The sequence below is a fragment of the Sinohyriopsis cumingii genome, chromosome 16, assembly GCF_028554795.1.
Source record: "Sinohyriopsis cumingii isolate HCF-2022 chromosome 16, ASM2855479v2, whole genome shotgun sequence".
Taxonomy (NCBI): Eukaryota; Metazoa; Mollusca; class Bivalvia; order Unionida; family Unionidae; genus Sinohyriopsis; species Sinohyriopsis cumingii.
Window position 1 is genome coordinate 73,918,751 of NC_142976.1, and position 23,221 is coordinate 73,941,971.

At 34.8% G+C, this 23,221-nt stretch overlaps 1 protein-coding gene across 1 annotated transcript in view; it reads right to left on the bottom strand.

Moving 5' to 3' along the window:
• The window catches only part of LOC149780789 (ATP-dependent DNA helicase Q4-like), a 292,890-nt gene that overhangs the window by 10,053 nt on the left and 259,616 nt on the right, over positions 1–23,221 (bottom strand). The window contains exons 17-21 of the mRNA XM_089937868.1: positions 19,154–19,213; positions 12,577–12,700; positions 6,515–6,645; positions 1,060–1,228; positions 211–397 (exon numbers count right to left, since the gene is read on the bottom strand). Coding sequence (XP_089793994.1) covers positions 211–397; positions 1,060–1,228; positions 6,515–6,645; positions 12,577–12,700; positions 19,154–19,213 — 671 coding nt within the window. The remainder of the gene's footprint in view (positions 1–210; positions 398–1,059; positions 1,229–6,514; positions 6,646–12,576; positions 12,701–19,153; positions 19,214–23,221) is intronic.

A 23,221-nucleotide genomic window follows, 5' to 3' on the forward strand; every position in this document is an offset into this window, starting at 1 on the left:
AATATGGATGGGCATAACATTTATTCTCACTTTTAAGTCCAGTCCAATTACAAACCACATAGACCCACAGCTGCCATCACATAATGCACTATCAGATCAGGGTCTGTGTTGTTTGCAGTTGGACCAAACTTAAAAGTGAGTATAAATGATAATTACGCATCTCAACTAAAATCTGTAAACTAAAGATGTTGAGATAACAAACTGCCAGACCTTTTGAGAGACTTGTACAAATATCTCAGCTGTCTCAGCTGGGTCTTCTCCTGTTTTTGGACCCGATCGTGAAGAAACTGAAGAACATCATCAGATTCTTCTGTACTCAAGTCCCCTGGTGAGCGGAAGTGGAATGCAAGATCAGAGAACTCTACCAACACTCCTGATTTCCTTGGGCCACTTTGATCTGCAAATAGTATGAATGATAATAAATAGGAATCGTAGAGTGGTGACTCATATTTAAATAGTGTGGCATTACAGTGGATAATTATGATAAATAGGGCATTAACAAAAAGGGAATTTGGTCTGATCTCTTCAATGTTAATGATTTCATTCAGGAATTTATATACATGTATATTGTGTGTGTATATATGTTTGTGTTTGGAAAGATATCAAATAACCCTGTACTTTGTACTGTTCACAATTTCTGTACACTTTTTAGTACTTTTTTAGATGTACAAATAATTATAATTCATTATTTTCATTTCTGTTAGGTACCTAAACTTTGTTTAACTTAATTAACAAAATAGTTCCCATAGTCAAAATTTTAAAGGATAAAAAATAATTAGAATACTTATGGATTCATAATGAATGACAAATTTAAGGGTACAAAAATTACAAACAATATACCATGAAGGAGATAGCAGATGGCAACTGACAAACAATATTGTATTACAGATGGATAGCATATGGTAATTTACAAATAACAACAAAATGTGTGTGTGTGTGTGTTTTAGAAGGTAACTGACAAACAATACATCATGAGCGATAGCAGAAGGAAAATGACAAACAGTATATGAAAGACAGACAAGAGAAGGCAACTGACCTAAAATGGGGTACAACTCTTACCTCCCTGACCAAAATTCCACTGCAACAGTTTGAGCTCTCTTTTAACTGGGCCAGATTCCCATCCCATAATATCACTGATTTTCACTACAGGAAATGTCACACTGTTACTATTCTCAAAGCTCTTTCCCTCTTTTTTGGCTGTTGCTATGGCAACTGCTACAGGGGGACACTGATAATAGAGACATGCTACAGAAATGCAAAAGCAAAATGTGTTCTTTTTTTACCACAATAAAAGTAATGTAAAATGTATGTTAGGCAGGTATTGAACTGAAACAAAATAATGGAAGCGTATATAGTAGCAAATTTCAGTTTTAGATCCAAGGTCTTTTCTCTGTATTGTAAATGTTGTTTAAATCAGTTATCAGTTATTGTTTTTAAACTGTGAGTACTGTATATACTCACATACAAGCTGAATAATTTAGGAAAAAATAAAAGCCTGGAAGAAAGTGTGGGTGGGTGGCTTATCTGCAGGTCAAGGTCTAAATGAGAAAATTTTAGTTTTTTTTGTTGACTACTATAATTGCAGTTAGTCTTTGGACACAAAAATAAGTTTTTTTTCTCCCATGTTCTAAGACTTGGTAAAAATATAAAAATTTTTGTGTCCTAACAATTGTGGACATAAAAAAATGTGAACACAAACTTGGCAAGATCGACACACAGCACTGAGCAGGGACCACCTCTTTCAAAAATCATGTCAATAAACTGTTATAAACCTATATGATTGTTTTCATTATTATTTTGCAATTGCATATTACACTGGACAACAAATGTTTACAAAAGTCATGTTACTGAAATAAAATTAGTCAATTCTTATCAATTTTTATGTGCTGAACACGAATATGACAGTCAAATTGCAAAATTGGCTCTAGTTTTTTTGTAATCTGCAAGAAATTAATGTTTACATAACGAAATGCATTCCAATAGTAAAAGGTCAACTGTAATAGCCTACCTATAAAAAATCAAGTCATTGACTACATCTTAGATTTCTTCGCCTGTCTCTTGTACAGCTGTTCGGGAGCATCTCTGAGGAGTGTCCAGCAGTAGTCAGCCAGCATTGTAGTGGACCATTTTCCCTGGTATCTTTGTTCCATTGTTGCGATATCTTGATGAAAACGTTCGCCGTGTTCATCACTAACAATACCACAGTTGCTAGGAAAGAAATCCAAATGGGAATGAAGGAAGTGAATCTTTAGAGACATATTGCAGCCAAGTTTCTTATACTTCATCAACATGTCTTCTACTAGTTCCTTATAGTTTTCTGCCCTAACATTTCCGAGGAAGTTTGTAGAAACTAGGCGAAAAGCATTCCATGCTTGTTTCGCGTCACCTTCCAGCAAGTTGTTGAACCGGTCATCTTTGAAAAGCTCTCGAATCTGAGGACCCACAAAAACTCCCTCTTTAATCTTTGCTTCGCTGAGTCGAGGGAATTTTTCATGCAGGTATCGGAATGCTGGCAAAGTCCGGTCAATGGCTTTCACGAAGTTCTTCATCAAACCTAGTTTGATGTGAAGGGGTGGTAGCAAGATTTTCTGAGCCTCAACCAGAGCTGGGTGTTGGATATTCTTCTCTCCAATGGCTACATTCTGCCTGTGAGTCCATTCCTTCCTCATGTAGTGCATTTCCCTTGCTCGGCTATCCCACTCGCATAAGAAACACATGTATTTTGTATATCCTTGCTGCAGTCCCATTAAAAGGGCAACTACCTTCAAATCACCACAGAGGTGCCAGCTGTACTTGTTATACTCAATGGAATTCAGTAGCTGCCTTAAGTTATCGTATGTCTCTTTCATGTGGACAGCATACGCTACTGGAATAGATGGAAGAATGTTTCCATTGTGCAAAAGCACAGCCTTGAGACTCAGTTTCGAAGAGTCCACAAATAGTCTCCATTCTTGTGGGTCATGAGTGATTTTTGAAGCATTCATGAGGCCCTCAATATCGGAACAGAATATCAGATTACTTTCCTTTCTGAAGAAAGGCTCCAATTGCTGGTGGCGCTTTCGATATGCAGTAATTGTGACATCTTCTTCTAGAAGATTCCATTGTTGGAGTCTTGATCCTAGCAATTCTGCCTTGTTCTTTGATAAGTCCAAATCACGAATCAGGTCATTTAGTTCTTCCTGTGTTATTCTGTGTGGGGTTGATGATGCACCACAGTGAAAATCTGGATCACTGCATGCTGATGGACCAGGAGAAGAACAGGTCGACTCACCTTTGTCTTCGTCAGATGAATCAAGAGAATATTCTGCTGGAGGTTCTGGAATAGGAAGTCCCTCACCATGTGGAACTGGTCTCAATGCAGACGGAATGTTTGGGTAGACTATTCTCGACTTCTTTCGCTTCGTTATTCCGCCGGAAAGAGGAGGAACCAAGCAGAAGTAACAGTCATTTAGGTGGTTGCTTGGCTCTCTCCACACCATTAGGACTGCAAACGGCATTGATGACCTTTTGCAATTCAACCACTGTGAAAGCTGTGTTGTATATGTAGCACAGCATATATGCGGAGCCCAAGGCTTGTCTTGGTCACCAACCTTGCATCCGAAGTAAAGATGATATGCCTTCTTCACTTGAGAATTGATACTTTTCTTCTGGTTGGCAAATGTCACTTCCCCACAAATATAGCAAAAATTGTCCGCGGTATTAACACACTTTCGAGGCATTACTGTTCTTTATTGTACGTAAATGGATAAAATAATAAGTTTTATGTAACAGTAGCTTGAACTGTCTCGCACAACGTCTAAAATATCTTAAATGCTGAACCTATCTGATTGGGCTTTATATAGTACACTGCTTACGTCAGCTTCAGCAGCCGCCTGGCATTAGTATAATAGGCCTACACATGTATAGTACACTGCTGACGTCAACTTACTTCAGCAGCCGCATGGCATTAGTATTGCATTGCATCAGAAAATGATGCAATCAACTGTGGATGATGTGAGCATGGTGGTATTATGCAATGTTACATCATTATTCCGGATGTTGCTGCAGTCCTACTGGAGAAATTTACACAGTGAAACATAGAAAATGAGGTATATGAATATCTTCAAAACGAGAGCCAATACAAATTTTTCACGGTTATATTCGTGTTCGGCACACCAAAATACTACAGATTAGGGCCTTTTCAAATCAGTAATGATTTCACTGTTGACCAGTGTTATCTGATTTCTCCACCATGAAATTAGACAAAGGAAAATAAAGACATCATAATTCACGGACTGGTTTGAGTTTACCCAGGAGACCAGGCTGTATACTACAGTACTTACACAGCGCAAATTGTGTTTAGCATAACCTAACTCCTTGTTTATTCCTAAAAAATGTTAGATGCAGGTTTTGCTTTATTCAGTGTTTCTACCAAATCCCTTTCTTCCAGATCACATTTCAGTGAAACATACAAAGCTGTTTCATTTACGCTGATCCACACACTTACAAGTTACTTAGCGTGTGTGTGTGTGTGTTTTGTATTTTTATCATAGCTTTAACAATTTTTCAGTCATATTGTTATGATGTATGCAATGTGGCAGTTTATAGTGATGTCGAGCACTAGGGCATCATGCTGCAAACATGTAGCATGATGTCTCACCCAGTCACATTATCCTGACACCATGCCAACCAGTCCTAACACTAACTTCTAAATGCTGAATGCCTAGCAAGGCAGCAGTTAGTACCATTTTTATAAGTCTCTGGTATGACTCGATCAGGGATCGAACCCACGACCTCCTGCATCCAAGGCAGATGCTCTAACCACTAGGCCACCGGAGTGGTCATTAAAACATCTAAACATTTACATGTCTCACACAGTTAAATAACAAATGGAAAAAGGAATTTCACTGGTAGGAATCAAGTTCAAAGGGTTCAGCCAGGGTTTGAACCCGCAACCTCCAACGTCCGAGGCACACACTCTAACTACTAGGCCACTGGAGCTGTCCAGCTACTCTTTTTCAATGATATAAGAGATCCTACCAATTTAATTAATCTTTATGAAATGGTACACATGCCTAATTGTACATGGCACATAACCAGCATATGTTCGCGTAACTGTTGCATGTTTATGAAATAATGATAATAATAATAATGGCTAAAATCCTGAATACAGATTTACTAGGATCATCATCAATCTATTTTAGTTTTGTATTTTTGCTAACGACACACTGGAAAGCTGGTTGTTAAGAAGACTCCTTTGTTCATAATTGGTGGATTTGTCTTTTGTTTTCCAGATGCAATCCAGACCAGTTAATTGCTAAAACCCTGAAAATGGAGTGGATTAAGAGTGAATTGTGTCTGCTAGCTAGACCAGTACATTGATGTATAATTGCCTCTCAGTCCATAAAATTATCATGATTACTGTAGCTGTATGAATGGGTTTACGCCATTACATCAAACCAAGCTACAACTCAGTTTTTAAGTTAATATAATTTTTGAAGCATTATTTCTGAAACTTCGTTACTGTATTTTGGAGATAATATTTAAATTTAGTGCAGTGGTGCTGAAGATTTGAATCCAAGGAATGCACTTCATTCAGAGCGAGTTCAAACCTTCAATGTATATGCAGCGGCACCATTATGTAAATATGCTCTCTAGCCTAAATGTGAGCATTTAACCAAACCCTATTGTTGTTCATTCTTGTCGTACTGGGATCACATTTTAATGAGTTAGGTATTTTACAATTTCAAGGCAAATAAAAATGTAATTACTGGTGCATTGATACAATATTCTAATGCAATAATGCATGAACAAACAATAATTAACTACAGTCATAAAGCAACATACTGTTATAGCAACCCATGAATACTCAATTCTCATTATTGTCCGATCAAATTATACACAATTTTAATTAGGCAGAAACAATACGAAAACAGAAAATTAAATAAATTTATTGTATTTTCAAAGAAGTTATATTAACTTACAAAATTTCCATGTAATAATTATACATGCCAACCCTGAGAGAGGTAGACATAATTTTTGGTAATACAAGTTTGCCTAAATTTTAATGCATTTAGAACTTATTGCATGCATCTTGTGATGCTGTCCTGGACTTTTGGGTCAGCTTATGCACAGGTCTTGCACTTTTTAATTTTTTACTTATTCACAGTTGGGAGGGGGGCACAGCTGATATGTGAATGAGTTTATATGCTGATATATATGTTATTCAAACTGTGCAATAATATCATGTAACTAGCATATAATTTATAACATTCAGTACCTTAAAACTTATTTAAAAACATCTGTTGCAAAATTATCTTGATTTAAAAAAAAATTATTTCAACAGTCTTTGGAGCTTAAATGATGAATGCAAATAAATTTTGGATTACATTTTTGAAGTCTTTGATAGAGAATAAGAAGTTAATATGTTTTCATACAAAACTGATTACTGACATTTCAACATTTAGCTTTCAAAAGAGTCCCATTTTTCCAAAAGACTTGTGCAGACTTGGAAAGTTCATTTTTTTTACAATACCTTTTTGGCTACAGCCTGAAGTTGACTGGGACCCCCATAACATTGGATTTTACAGGAGGCATAGACACTGGACTGGTTCTCCACCCATTTTTCATCATGAAGCTCCAAGTAACACAGAAGTGTAGCTATCCCTGAAATTGGAAGCATTACTCATCAGATACTATGAAATCAAATATTTCTGTGGTTATCAAGTTTTTGGTCTTCTGATAAATGACATTTTTGTTGGTAGTTAAATTTGTCGAGTGGGGAAGGAATCCTAATTGTTTGCACAGAAGGATCCTTGTTGGCTAGGCCTTTGAATTCATTGTTTGTAAGGACTACAAAATTCCACCAAATCGGTATCCTATAAAAGTTGGTACTATATGCAAGCAAAATAGTTTCTTCAAAGAAATCTTGTAAATTTCAGTGATGGATCTGAAATAAGTCAAGAGACCCCAGTGAGCCTGATGCTGCTCATCTAGGTTATGTTAATGAAGCAATAGTCCTTATTAACAAGAAATAAAGTCCTTAGTAATGAAGCAATCAAGTCCTCATGGATTCTACAAGAAAGACCTCATAAAAAAAGCAATAGCAAAGCAATCAATTCCTTATTAATGAAGAAATAAAATCCTTATTAATGAAATAATAATGTCATTATTAATTAATAAGGCCTTAATGAACTAATAAAGTCCTTATTAATGAAGTAACAAGTCCTTATTAATGTGAAGTAATAAGTCCTTATTAATGAAGTTCAAGTCCTTAATAATTAAGTCATAAAGACCTTACTGACCAAGTAATAAAGTCCTTATTAATGAAGTAATAAAGTCCTTATTAGTGAAGTTGTAAAGACCTTATTAGTGCAGTAACAAGTCCTTATTAATGAAGTAATAAAGTCCTTATTAATGAAATAATAAATCCTTATTAATGAAGTAACAAGTCATTATTATTGAAGTAATAAAGCCCTTATTAATGAAATAATAGTCTTAATGAGGTAATAAAGTCCTCATTAATAAAGGAATACATTTATAATTAATGAAATAACAAAGTCCTTATTAATGAAGCAATAAGTCCTTATTACTGAAGTTCAAGTCCTTAATAATTAAGGCATAAAGATCTTACTGATGAAGTAATAAAGTCCTTATTAATGAAGTTGTAAGGACCTTATTAGTGCAGTAACAAGTCCTTATTAATGAAGTAATAAAGTCCTTATTAATGAAGTAACAAGTCATTATTACTGAAGTAATAAAGTCCTTATTAATGAAGTAAAAGTCCTTATTAATGAAATAATAAAGTTAACAAAGTCCTCATTAATAAAGGAATACATTTATAATTAATGAAATAACAAAGTCCTTATTAATGAAATATTAAAGACTTAATTATTGAGGTAATAAAATCCTTAGTAATGAAGGAATACATTTCTTATTAATGAAATAACGAAGTCCTTATTAATGAAGTAATAAAGTCCTTATTAATGAGGTAATAGTCCTTATTAATGAAGACATAACATAGTCAATAATGAAGCAATAGAGTCTTCATTAAAATAAACTCAAACATTAGGTCATCAAAAGATTTTACTTAGTGTTGTTCTGATTATTGATTATAATTGATAATCAGTTGGTTGGGTGAACCAATTCGCTAATCGATTGTGAAACGCCATAAGGGAAGGGAGGTAACTGTGAAATGCTCAGCACAGACTAGTTCCCTCCCCTTGTTTGTTGGGAAGAAAACCGAGGATTCCAAACAAAAATTTTAAAAGGCCTCTAAATATCAAACACGTGCCATGGATGATGATCCCAAAACAATATATCCATATCCTGGAGGAAAAGCTCGTTCTTGTGTTTGGACATATTTTAGATTTTACAAAGGAGAATTTAGACACAATGAAGGTCATATGGAAAATCTGCAGAAAGGAATATGCAAACAAAGGTAGGTCCAACTATTTTCATTGAAATCAAAGAGGGGATACATTTGGTTCTATATGTTTGGCAAACACATACTCCAATGCATACTGTAAAAAATGAACAGTATTCTAATTTTACTTTGGTGCTACACGAAAACAAAATTATCATGTGATACATGTTATACAGTATGATATAAGCCTTCCGATCCACTGCAGTATAGCTGAATTATTTATTCCCTTCATAACTTCCAAATATAAAGCCATACTTCATAGTTAGAAACTTTTAGGATAATTTGGAAACAAATATAGTCATCAACTACGAATGCAATTATTAGGAGACAGAGCAACCTAATATAAAATAAATGAGCTGCAATTGTGAAGTTACCACACACACACATAAATATATATAATGGACAATGCATCTGGTGAATGTCGTTTTGGAAAAACGTTTCATGGCATTCCAATATCTAAAATTTTAAATCAACAGTTTTATTTTCATTAAATCGTTTGTGTACTGTGTGCTTTCCTCTTATATAGCATGTGTTGTTGTCGTTAAAATACTTCAGATTTCTTTTCATAATAAAGTCCATGTCCTGATTATGCTTGAAATACATAAATGATAGAAGATTATCCTGCTATTTAGGCATATATGATGGAAAAGTGATATCTGAGGTTTGCTACAGATGTTCCCAGAGACATGCAACTATTTAAAAACATAAAAAGAGCACATTTTAAAATGTTGCAGACTAAATTTAAAATATATGTGCAAACTTAATATTAATTTGAATCCGCCTTTTCTTGTCTCATTTTTTTAAATAATTTGATTCAATTGATTTAATATACTTGTGCATAAACTATTTGTTGTTTGCTTATATTTCAATATAAAAACATTTATTTCAAATACATTCCAGGCAATACGACAAATTTGGCCTTTCATCTTGATCATGACCATGGGATCAACAAGAGGTGCTTATGTTCCCTCCCCAACCAAACAGACTAAGATTGATGAACAATTTAAGAAGCCAGCAGAAAGAAATTGATGACGCACTCTTGAAACTCATTGTTGGCAAAGGTCTTCCGCTGAGCCTCGTTGACCATAAATATTTTAGAAACTTTGTGATGCTTCTTAATCCGAAGTAAGTTTTGAATGATAACACTATAAATTAATATTTATTTAAAATGATAGTGAGAAAACAAAAAAGTGTTAGTCCATTTGGCTCTAGATGTCAACACTTTAAGGTGTTGAATTTTGAATTTTCATACCTAAATTAAGCAGTGTTTCATTAAATATAATACTGTCCTGTCTAATTAAACATTACATAAATTCATTGTTTTCACTATATTTAGACACAAGGAGTATTCCAAATACATGTATGTCCTGTCTTGTTTGACTACCATGACTAATTGTTTCAAACTTTACATTTTCTGATATGAAATTCCAGGTCCTAAATCAGTGTCCTCCAAACTAACTGAGAAGACCAGGCTGAGAAAAAGAGTGAAAGAGGAACTGCATGATGTTCTTGATATAGCTGTTACTCATGACGCATGGACTTCATTAAACAGAGAAAGTTATAGTACATTGACTGCACATTTTATTTCCAAAGATTGGGAATTGAAAAGTGTTGTGTTAGGAACACGAAAAGTTGAAGGCAGTCACACTGGGGAAAACAAAAGAAAGCCTGTTGGCCACTCAGAGGCGATGGAGTCTTCCAACACCAACTGGAGTCACTGATAATGCAGCCAATGAGATAAAGGCTTTTGATTTACTTCAGTGGATTCGATTTGGTTGTTATGGTCACAGAATCAACCTTATTGTGAAAAAAGCTTTGGCTATACCAGAACTGTCACGAATCATTACAAAGGGGCACAAACTTGTGACCTTTTACCATCAAAGCATGAGCATAAATGATTTGTTAATGAGTACGCAGCAGTTACTACTTGACGTAGGTGCTCGAGGACACAAGCTCAAGATGGATGTTCCAACTAGATGGAATAGCACTCATGACATGCTTGAACGACTGCTTGAGGAGACACCTGCTATTATGGCTATTATCAGTGACCCAAACATCAGCAAGTCAGCAGCTGCAATGTTGAAAAATTATGTCTATACATTTGACGAACAAGCATTTGTTGAAAAACTTGTGGAAGTTTTCTCACCGTTCCTGAATGCAACAAACAATGTTTGTGGAGACAAAGCACCAACCCTTCATAAAGTTATCCCAATACTTCTTAAACTTACCAAATGTCTAGAAATGAATGCTAATGATCTACCTCCAATTGCCGAACTTAAAGATGTAATGAGACAAGATCTTGACAACAGAACACAGGACAACAATCTAGCTTCGTTGGGCTGTATATTGAATCATACTATGAAGGATCTTGAGTGTCTACCTGACAGTGAGCATATGGACATGCTCTGCTTTTGAAGGTTGCTCTTGATATGGCTGATGTCAAAAAGAATGTCCAAGTGGAGCCAGGGACTAGTGATGAACAGCCTTCAGATTATATTGCCACCTCTACCAATAGTACCATCACTAATAAATGTCAGAGATGACAATGATAAAACTGTGGTTACACCTAGTCCACCAAACAAGAATAGCAAAGGCCAATATTGACATGGATGATTGGTTGCAAGATGTTGTTTGCCTTGGTCAACAGCCAATAACAGATGTCATCCACCAGGAGGTTTCCAGATATCTAGCTGCTGTTCCATCTGATACCAATCTCACAACGTTACAGTGGTGGAAACAAAACTGCCAATTCTACCACCATCTTAGCTTACTAGCTCAGAAGTACCTAAGTATTCTGGCATCATCTGTATCCAGTGAGAGGGTATTTAGTCTGGCTGGACATCTTGTCAGCAAGAAACGGGCTCGTTTAAGTTGTGACAATATGGACCTGATAAAATTCTTAAACAAAAACATTGACTATTGGTAGTGTCGGTGTAACAAGCACAAGAATAAACAGTATTCTGAAAAATGACTTATGTGTTCAGTATTACTCAAACATCTGATTTATATTTTATTGTACCTTCTGTTTAACTTGTGATATGGATAACATTTTGATCTAGTCTTAGATTGTTTAAATCATTATGTGACTTTGCTGTTAAACTGTCAAGTTAATAAATGTAAACATTGTTTGGTGTTTTGTTTCAGTTTAAATGTAAAATGTGAGTGATTGGTTCATTGTTAGTGCAATTATCAGTATTCTGAAAAATGACATGATCTGTACTAGTCAAACCTTTGATTCTGTTTAATATGGATAACATTTTAGTCAAGTTTTAAGAATTTTAGCTTTAGATGTTCTATCTTTACATAATTACATGATTTTGCTGATAAACTGTTCAGTTAATAAATTTAAAAGTTTTTGTAATTGGTGTTCTTTTTTTGTTTAAATCTAAACTGCTTTGATTGTAGTATTAGTAAATAATGAAAAGCATGTCCTTCTATACTTTAAACCATAGACAAATCACATATGAATAAAAGTGTTCTGTGGGGATTGCAACAGTCCTTCAGTTGCATAAAACTGATAAGCCAAAGAAAGTTGCTTTTGTAGAACAAAAATAACACAATGCAATAAAAAAAAAAAGTAATATTTTTATGAGGTTAAAGTGTGTGTGTATATATATATATATAAAAAAGATTACTCCTGTACATTTATTAACATTTTACACTTTTGAACAAAGATATAACTATGTAAGAAACAAAAATTAAAATTTACTTGTAGTAACCGATTATAATCGATTATCAGTAAGTTGTGTGCAACCGATGATCGATTATGAACTTCTAACCGATTCCCATCACTAATTTTACCTACTATATATAATAACTTATGTCAAGTCCAACCGTAATCTGCACAGACCCAGACCTGCAGACAGACCTGGCTTTACCCAATTTTTTATGAGTAATTAGTAGAACAAACATCACAAACTCTAATCTGCCAGTGCATTATGTGATGACAGTTCAGGGTCTATGTTCTTTTGGGGTAGGACTTAATGAAGTACATATATTATTTGCTCATTCACTCATTAGTAAACATGTGTGATTCTTTGTTGATGACGGCGTATTCTTTCATCTGTTGGGTTAAAATATGATTATAGGGCTCAATGGGTGATGTGTAGGTGTACTTAAAACATAAGTTCATCTTGATTCCAATAGTTTCCTATAGTATTTGGTTCAGTTACCTTCTTCCTTAACATCAAGTTCCATTACAGTTTCCTCTATGGTCAGTGCCCTCTCATGTCCTGGGCAAATTCGAGCCTTACTACCAGCCTTTCGCAGTTCCTGATTCTTGTCTTCTGCCACACCCTGCAGGTCCCCATGAAAGAAAAGAAACATTTTTTTCTCTTTCTTTAACCTTTCCCACTCAAGAAATTTACACTTGATGTCCAAATTACCTCAATGATATTTCTTGAAACAGACCTATTTCTGCTAAAATTCTTCATTATTTTGAATACAAGTAATGTAGAAAAGATAAAAATAGTCCGTTTTACATAAATCACAAATAATATTAAATATATAACACAAAATCAAAAAAATTACTTTTAGAATTTCAGACTGATATATTCCTCATGACCACAGTAACAAAATGGGAAATAAGTTGAAGATTCTTGTCATGATTGATATTTCGTCAACCTTCATCAACTGAACCATGCAAAAACTTAACATGAAATGAGAAATGAAAAAGCAAACAAACAAAAATTATATATCTGACTTCAAAATGAATATCAAGGTCACACAAATGATGGAATACATTATTTGTTTCTACGATTACAGGTTCCATAATTACTGCATGGATACAAGTGCAAATTTTCTGTCACAATAAACGGAAAGTCTTGTTGATTGAAGATCACACAACATGCATAATATAAAACAGAAAAGTGACCTTGATGAATTTTTTATTGAAGGAGATTATCAACACTGGCTACTGTGGTATCCAATTTAGAAGACAGATGAGAAAATATGCATATAAATGCTAAACATTTCAGTGTACCTGAATTTAGGAAATACATGGCAAAACTGTTTTATTCTCAGAATGCTCTAATTAATATTTATTTTACTGATTTTTATATCAAGTTAGTCTTTCTAATGGATTTGGTAGATGACACTTGAGGAAAAAAGACCAATTAACTTAGGCTGATAATACTAAAAAGAATGGGAAATGCCAAAATCAACCTTAATATATTCAAGATGACGCACTTAGACTACAAGTCAAAATTCCACCAAAAATGATATTTTACCATTTAGAATCCCAAAGGAAAATTATAGAATCTGCTATATAAATACATTTCAAATTCTTTATGATCTAATTATGAGACCTGTGTGACTAGACAAATATATTTTCAAAAGAATTCTCAAACCTTCCACTTTGTTTCTTTGCTTTTTGGTACCGTATATACCTAGTTTGAGCATGTTCTTATAACATTTTCTTTTTATTGAGCTTATATCTAAATTTAGCTAATTAATACTATTTTATTTTTCTCACAAAGAAACAAGAATTAAGAGGTGTGTGTGTATGTGTGTGTGTGTAACTATGTAATATGTATGCAAATATGTAAATAATAGAAGGCCACAAGGAGGAATAATTTCCATGCAACTTATTGTGTTTAAATAAAGTCTGTATTACTATGAAAATTTTTATTATTATTACCATATGTACTCACTTATATGTAGAATTAAACTGCAAACAATAAAGATCATGATCTCTCCATAGCATAATACCCCTGGGCCAGTAGATCAGGGTCTATGGTCTTTGTTCTACTTATTACTCCTAACAACACTGCATAGGCCCAGAATTGCTGGTGCATTATATGACAGCAGATCTGGGTCTGTGCAGTTTGCAATTGGACTCAACATATAACCAAGTATATACACAGTATTGGTATAAAGTTTCTCTTATGGCAGCTCTGGTAGAAATACCAAAATAATGTTGAAAATTCATGAAATTATGGCTCTAAGTGCTGAATGGTATATTGCCAAAGCAAAATACACATACCTTCTGGAAATATATTTAGGTTCCTGACCTTTCCACTATAACTAGAATTCAGAAGGTTTTGGTCTGTTTTGAGATAAGATGTTATAATAATCCATCATTAATAATAATAGCAGCTAGGAAAACTATATAAATCTCAGGATAAAAAATATCAAATTTTTCAGATGATGTTGTCAGTGATTTAAAAAGGAAAAAGATCAAGTGCTAATGCACATAAAAGTGGACTTCTATTTTACCAATCTGGTAAAAGTCATCAATAATGCAAGTAAAAAATATTTGACAAATGAAGGAAATCATACAATGCTAGCCATCAGGGAAAATCTAAGACAAAGATAATAAGCACACAAGATGAGCACTGATTTTGCAAGCAATCTGCATTAAGGTATCACCTTACCAAGTTTTTCGCAATTAGTGATAAGCTTTCCTTTTACATTAGTTTTACCAATCCAATAAAACTGTATTGTTTACATAAACACTTGTTTGGAACTGATATAGTGTTTACTACAATCTTCTGTTATCAGCTATGTACTTAATCTGTTGGTCTTCTTGCATGAATTATATAGCAACACAATTCCATCACCGTTATTACATGTGTTTTATAACCCATCCTACTCATTTTATTACAATGCATCATATATTTACCTAGCTATCTTTTTTAATGTCAGCATCATATTATGGTATCAATGAAATCAAATTGCTGAGTAAAACCCCCACCCCACCCCACTCATACAGATACATCTATAAATCATTTTTAATTTTTTGCGTATTGTCTACATCAGTAGTGACTCATCCATTATTACTGTGCCAAAAACGTGGCCAGAAGGATGCAGGTTCAAATCCTACCATCTCATTACACCAGGTCGGCTGAGGTGCTGTGTTGCTGAGCAAGGCACTTTACTTGCGTTGGCATGAATAATGATTTCTGGGCCACAAAATACCAAGCAAACAAAGTATATCTAACTGGTGGTAGACATTTTTTTAAAACATGAAACAATATTTCCTCGAAGAAAATAACGCTGCCCAGAATATCACAATTACAACGAATTCCTTAAGATGGAGAAATTTACAGAAACTAAACTAGAATTATAAAGGAAAAAAAAGGGTCTGGCAGACTTAGGGTGAAAACTTTTTCAATTAAGCAAGCTTTAAAATATGTATGTAACTATGGAGACAACCATTTTAAATTACATTATAATTACAAGTGTGCCTAGTGAGCTTTATATATAAAAGGAAAACTGTTTGGTAATTTTACTTGAACAAAGAAACATATGCAATCTTTCTCTGTTGTCAGTTTGTGTCAGTGATAATGAGTGTTTAACAGCAAAAATAATATGACATTAGATGTGTATCTGAGTGAATCAGGCAGTGACACCAAGGGTGTAGCTGCGGGAATCAGGCAATGACACCAAATGTATATCTGAGTGAATCAGGCAGTGACACCAAATGTGTATCTGAGTGAATCAGACAGTGACACCAAGTGTATATCTGAGTGAATCAGGCAGTGACACCAAGTGTGTATCTGAATGAATCAGGCAGTGACACCAAGTGTGTATCTGAGTGAATCAGGCAGTGACACCAAATGTGAATATAAGTGAATCAGGCAGTGACACCGAATGTGTATCTGAATGAATTAGGCAGTTACACTATATGAGTGAATCAGACAGTTACACCAAAAATGTGTATACGAGTAAATCAGGCAGTGACACCAAATGTGTATCTGAGTGAATCAAGCAGTGACACCAAGTGTGTATCTGAGTGAATCAGACAGTTACACCAGATGTGTATATGAGTGAATCAGGCAGTTACACCAAATGTGAATATAAGTGAATCAGCAGTGACACCAAATGTGTATCTGAATGAATTAGGCAGTTACACTATATGAGTGAATCAGACAGTTACACCAAATGTGTATATGAGTGCATCAGGCAGTGACACCAAACGTGTATCTGAGTGAATCAGGCAGTGACACCAAATATGTATCTGAGTGAATCAGACAGTTACACCAAATGTGTATATGAGTAAATCAGGCAGTGACACCAAATGTGTATCTGAGTGAATCAGGCAGTGACATCAAGTGTGTATCTGAGTGAATCAGACAGTTACACCAGATGTGAATATGAGTGAATCAGACAGTTACACCAGATGTGTATATGAGTGAATCAGGCAGTGACACCAAGTGTGTATCTGAGTGAATCAGACAGTTACACCAGATGTGTATATGAGTGAATTAGGCAGTTACACCAAATGTGAATATAAGTAAATCTGGCAGTGACACCAAATGTGTATCTGAATGAATTAGGCAGTTACACTATATGAGTGAATCAGACAGTTACACCAAATGTGTATATGAGTGAATCAGGCAGTGACACCAAATGTGTATCTGAGTGAATCAGGCAGTGACACCAAATATGTATCTGAGGAAATCAGGCAGTGACACCAAATTTGTATCTAGGGGAAATAAGCCAGTGACACCAGATGTGTATCTGATTAAGTCAGGAAGTGACACAGCTGTGTATCTGAGGAAATAAGGTGGTGACACTAGAGGTGCAGGAGAAGTCAGAAAGGTTAATTTAACTGAAATGTTTTAATCAGGTCTTCCTCCTAATAGCAATTACCAGTACTGTCATTGATGAATATTCCACTATCTGTTTAAACATAGTTTAGATCATTGAATATATAGCAATTTTACATTTCCTGCTTACAAATAGCAAGGGTATAAAATTTGTTTTATATGGATCTTTCAGTAAAGAATACAGTCAGAATGTTGCCTGTGACCAGCTCGATGTAGAACAAAATTTCAAAAAGTCATGGTCTCTCAAAGCAGTGGTTTTTCAAGACAAGTTTTACTGTAATCCTGTTTTTTGTGAGAACTGTCCTCCTATTGTGTTAATAATACCCAATTAGCCATAACATTTGGAAAACAGGTCCCAATGGAGTCATGATAAATTTTTATATGTGTGTGATTTGGATTTTTAATGTAGATTTAAAAAAAAAAATTCAGTCATATCACTATGATGTCTGCATTGTGGCAGTTTACAGTGATGTCTACCACTAAGGCATCATGCTGCAGACATTTAGCATCATGTCTCACCCAGTCACATTATCCTGACACCAGACCAAAAAGTCCTAACACTAACCTCTTAATGCTGAGCACCTAGCGAGGCAGCTGCTAATACCATTTTTGGTATGACTTGGCTGGGGTTCGAGCCCGCCATCTCCTGCATCTGAGGGGGATGTTAAAACCACTTTGGCAAAGAGAGTGCTGATAAATTTTGTATTTCACAGGATGTAATGCAACATTATGTGATATTGCAGAATGGTAATAATGCTTGCTGGAATAGGTGTAATGACATTAGTCAGGTCCTAAAATAGACCCCTGTAGTTAGCCAATTAATTACATTTATGATTTATACATATCTCTATTATAAATCAAACAAATATGATGTGTGTGTGTGTGTGTGTGTGTGTGTGTGTGTGTGTGTGTGTGTGTGTGTGTGTGTGTGTCTGTGTGTGTCTGTGTGTGTGTGTGTGTGTGTGTGTGTGATGTACTTGGTGCTTCAAGTACTGGTCAAAACTGACTCAATTAGATGCACAAATCAATTTCATGAATTTTTTTTTACCCTGGGGTGAAAAAGTCCTAGGCAGCAGCAATGAAAAACAGGGACGGTCTGCCGACCAGAAACACATTATATTTTGCCTAATATTCTATATTTTAGAAACTATAGGATTCACTGTCTGCAGTTTTTCACATGATCTTAATTGTTGTGTTCACCTTCAATGCATAAACATCTATTTTATTATAATACTTGTTGTTGTAGGGTTTAATGCCATTTTTCAGCACATGATAGGCTATACATGGTGGCCAGTATTAATGGTGGAGAAAGAATCTGGAAAACCCCCGGAAAGAACCATCGACCCACGAGAAGGTACTGTCAAGTTTTCTCACATACATTGGCTGAATCCGAGACTTGAACCCACGTAGACAGAGGTGAGATGGCAGTGATCCGTAATGGAGAGCACTTTAGATCACTCGGCCACTCAGGGCGTCTATTATAATAGTGTACTTAACAAAATATAATTTTTCCATTACTTTTTAAAAAAAAATAAATTATAAAACATCTGCAAACTATTGTACTTAACAATCAGAAAAAAATTAGTTTACTTTTAATTTTTTTGAACATCTAAAGAAAAAAAGTATGAAACAATCGACTGGATAAAAACTGATATTCACCGACAATTAATTTTTGATCCTGTTAATTATTGCATGAACAGATAACAATCTAATTTGTACAGTAACAAATTGAATTACCATATTCAAATATTATCTGGGTGAGTTTAAACCTGTATATAATAAGTGTACACCAACAATGTTGTATGTCCATCCACTTCCGGGATGCTTTTCTTTACCCACCGATATGGATGTGCTGACAAAAGGACACATAAGATTTACTTTGCAGACAGATTTAACCCACAAAGGTAAGAACTAATAAGACAAATGGCAATAAAGGTGTCTAGAACAAGAAAATCATGATTTTTCTAGGTAGGGTTGTAGCAGTTACTTCCCTTAAATGAGGCATGTTGGGATTGGTACATGTGTTTGCCAATGATATAGTTTAGGCAAATATATATATATAGTTTTTAAGGCACATGAGTGCATTACCTTGAATATGGTTCACTAATACCAAGAGCTCTAGGATATAACTAGTTTAATGCATATTTATGCAAAATGTGAGACAACTCTTTAAGTATTTGATTCAAATGTATCTTACCAAATTTGTTTCCCTTGGAATGCTGATCCCAGTCTGTACATCATTTTCAGAATCACTTTCCTGTAAATTACAAAATTAATGAAATCAAAATAGTCATTGGCTGGATAAATTCAGTACTTACCCAGTACAATTAATTTGTGCTATAGAGTTTAGTTAGTATTACAAAGGGTCCTGCTTTACTTTGCTGATCATAACTGATTGATAGACTCAAATGAAACTGTTCTGGCCTTTACATATGGTAAAATCTGTCATAACAAGTTCTGTTCTGTCAATGCTAATATCCAATATTTATATTTTATTTTGTTCTTTCTTAATACTATCATGTCATAAACAATGCTAATATCCAATATTTATATTTTATTTTGTTCTTTCTTAATACTATCATGTCATAAACAATGCTAATTTTTATTTTATGCTAGTCCATGAATTGGTGGATTTTCCATGAGAAATAATTTTAATCATTCACTAGAATGAATTATCAATTTTGATTTTTCACTCAAATGTTTTTAATGGACATTTACAACAATTTGACCAAAAAATTTAATTCACTATGTTGTCAATTACTTAGTCAAGTGAAAACATGTTAGCTTGTTAGCAGAGAACCATGTCTGAATCCCTCGTTGAACTTAACTTTTGTTTCCATGTAATAATAATAATAATAATAATAAGGACTTTGTATAGCGCCTAATCTTTAGAAGCTCTAAGCGCTTTACAACGTTAGACAAGATAAGAAACATAATATTATTACAAAAACAAACATGAAATTAGAAAAACATTAAAAAATAAAAAACATGCTGAGAATATTTCAGGTAGGAAACATTATTAGGTCTTTAAGTTTGTTCTTGCAGTCGAAATAAGTGAGTTTTGAGAGCCCTCCTGAATGTGATCACTGTGTCTTAGTGTCTAAGTTCAGTGGGCAATTCATTCCATGTTGCTGGGCCCTGGTATGCAAAAGAACACTGTCCATATGACTTTGTTTTCATAGTGGGAATAATGAGTATACGATTGTCAGAAGAGGAGCGTAAGTATCTTGCTGGTGTGTACACATGGGTGAGGTCAGATAGGTATGTTGGACTAGAGTCGGACAGTGAAATGTAGCACAGAGAACAAATTTTGTGTTTGATTCTGGATCAAATGGATAGCCAGTGTAGGGTACAGAGCAGTGGGGAGGTGTGCTCTGATCATGGTACTCTAAGTATGATCTGAGCATCTGTGTTTTGAATTTTTTGAAGTTTCTGGAGTAGATATTGAGATGAACCAGACAGAATTGAGTTACAATAGTCCAGTCTTGAAAGTACTAATGAACACACAAGTGTTTTAGTGGCATCAACTGAAAGATATTTGCGAATTGAGCTGATACATCTCAGCTCAAGATATGCAGCCTTGCATATGTTCATGACATGTTGGTGCAGTGTGAGAGTACTGTCCAGAGTAACACCTAGGTTTCGTACTGATTGTGTGAATTTAATGTTGGCATTGCTGATATTTATTGTTTGAGGTAAAGAATATGAATGAGAAAGTCTTTGTGTTGTGAACAGAATGGCCTCAGTTTTATCATCATTCATCTGCAGCTTGTTACAAGTCATCCATGATTTCACATCAGAAATGCACCTCTCTACACCTTGGATGGTAGCATCAACTTCAGTTGGGTGGCTAGATTTTAGATTTGTATATTTGGGTGTCATCAGCGTACAATTGGTGAGACACTGGATGATGATCTATGACACTTGAGAGCGACTGAGTGTACAGAATGAAGAGAACAGGTCCAAAACAGACCCCTGTGGAACACCACAACATAGATCAACTGGGCTGGAGTGTATTCCATTTGCAGATACAATTTGTGTCCTGTTGACCAAGTAAGACTTGAACCACAGTAAGGCTGTATCATAAATGACAAATACATGCTGGAGATGATGAAGTAATATATCATGGTCTATTGTGTCAAATGCTGCAGACAAATCAAGGCGGGTGAGGACTGTAATCTTTCCGCTATCCAACGCAGAGAGAATGTCGTTAACTACTTTTAGAAGAGTAGTTTCAGTACTGTGGCAAGGGTGATATGCAGATTGTACATTGCTAAAAAGACTGTTCGAATTTTGATGAGATACAAGCTGGGATAGAACAACCTTTTCTAAGATTTTTGAAATGAATGGGAGATTAGAAACTGGGCGGTAGTTCTTTAAATCGTTATGGTCTAGTGTTGGTTTCTTCAGCAGAGGCTTTACAATGGCAGTTTTGAAAAATGATGGGATTTCCCCAGATGAGAGAGAGGTATTAATAACATCAGTTAGTGAAGGCAATACTGGATCTAAGCACTCAAGCAGCAGTGATGTTGGGATTGGATCAAGTTCACATGACTTTGGTGCACTCATCATGTACATGTGCTTCAGTGAATTAGTAAATAGAATGTTAACCTCATAATTATCTACATGTGACAGAACAGAGGACTGCCTAGGAGAGATCCAGATGACATCCTAGGAGATATCCAGAGATTTGCACAATTTGGTTAGAAGTTTTCACTTCATATCAGGAGAATTTTCAACCATCCACTTTTCAGTATGCAAATAGAAAAAAAATGACCACTACTGAATGAAAATCCTTTTCTACATTAAAATTACTGTCTTTACTCACTTAGAAGTCCAACAGCAAACTGCACAGACCCAGATCTGACATCTCATAATGCACCAGCAGATCTGGGTTCATGCAGTTTGTTTGGAGTAATCAGGAGAACAGACCAGGTAGACCCTGATCTGCAGGTGCATTATGCTATGGCAGATTAGGATCATTATTGTTTGCAATTTGACTGGGCTTATAAGTGAATATATATGGTATGCACAGCATCGCATCACATCAGTCCTTTCACAGAAAACTTGTCATACTGTCCTTATAGACCTTTCCTGTAGACAGTGCTTACTTAGTTATCTCCTCCTAGCCAATAGGTGTCAGCAACAGCATTGGCCATTAAGGTGCTGAGGACGCTTGGTTACCAATGATGCAAACTTTGTACTTTTGACAAGTTATGATAACTGGTAATTGAACCTTACACAATTATTTCAAATTACTTAATAATTCAACCCATGTAACTAACACAACCAATATGATCCAAGTGTCATGTAAAAGCATATTTGTAATGCACAAATTGATCAATTTTATATATTACTCTTTGTCTTCCATTGAGAGACCACCCCTCTGGACATTCTGTAATTGTAATAGTTTAGTGCTATAAAGAGTTTCATGTTTTGCTGTGTGCATCTAAAAGGAATAAATTAATTTAAATATTTATGGTGTGATATTGTTAATAGATATCTCATAAAGAAATAACATAAACTGTGGTGGATAAATCAACAAAATATAACATTGCTTTAATACATGTGCTTACTGGATTTATCTACATGTAATATTTGTACTGCTTCATTCCTTCTTCCATTCACTTTTTCCTCAGTGATCATAATTTCACAGACATACTGATATACACTCAATATTCTATTTGATACAAATATTTCACACTGAAATAACAAATAATCAAGTATGACACAATGCCGTGGTTTTGACAATAATTTAGCAATCTATAGTTTTGGTTCACTTCTCTGAGTAGGTGTTTTTTTTACAGGAAGGGGTGATGTTTATAAGAAATTTTTCAATAGGCAACATGGTTTGTTTCTTTAATTACTGAGTAAACAAGGTTACAGGATATGTGTGATAGAAGCAAATATCTTGTCTCTTGTTATCAAATTGTATTGTAAACAGGAAGGGGTAGTTTTGGACAAGAATTTAGCATGTAAAAAGGTATTAATGTATGAGTATTAGATTTAATAGGACCAATAAATCATGGTCCTAATTCATGCAGTAGGAGACTTCAAAAATCACATAAGTCATATTGTGATTTATTGACCTCATTTTCGATAACTCCAATAAAATTAACTGTGACAATTTAATCTCTGACTTTTTACCCTACACCCATTTCATAAAATGTAAAAATCAGAATTGTGACCTTTTGTCCTTTGACGTTCAGTCCATGAATCAGGTATCTAAGTCACAATCTCCGCTCTCCTACTCATTGCACCACTG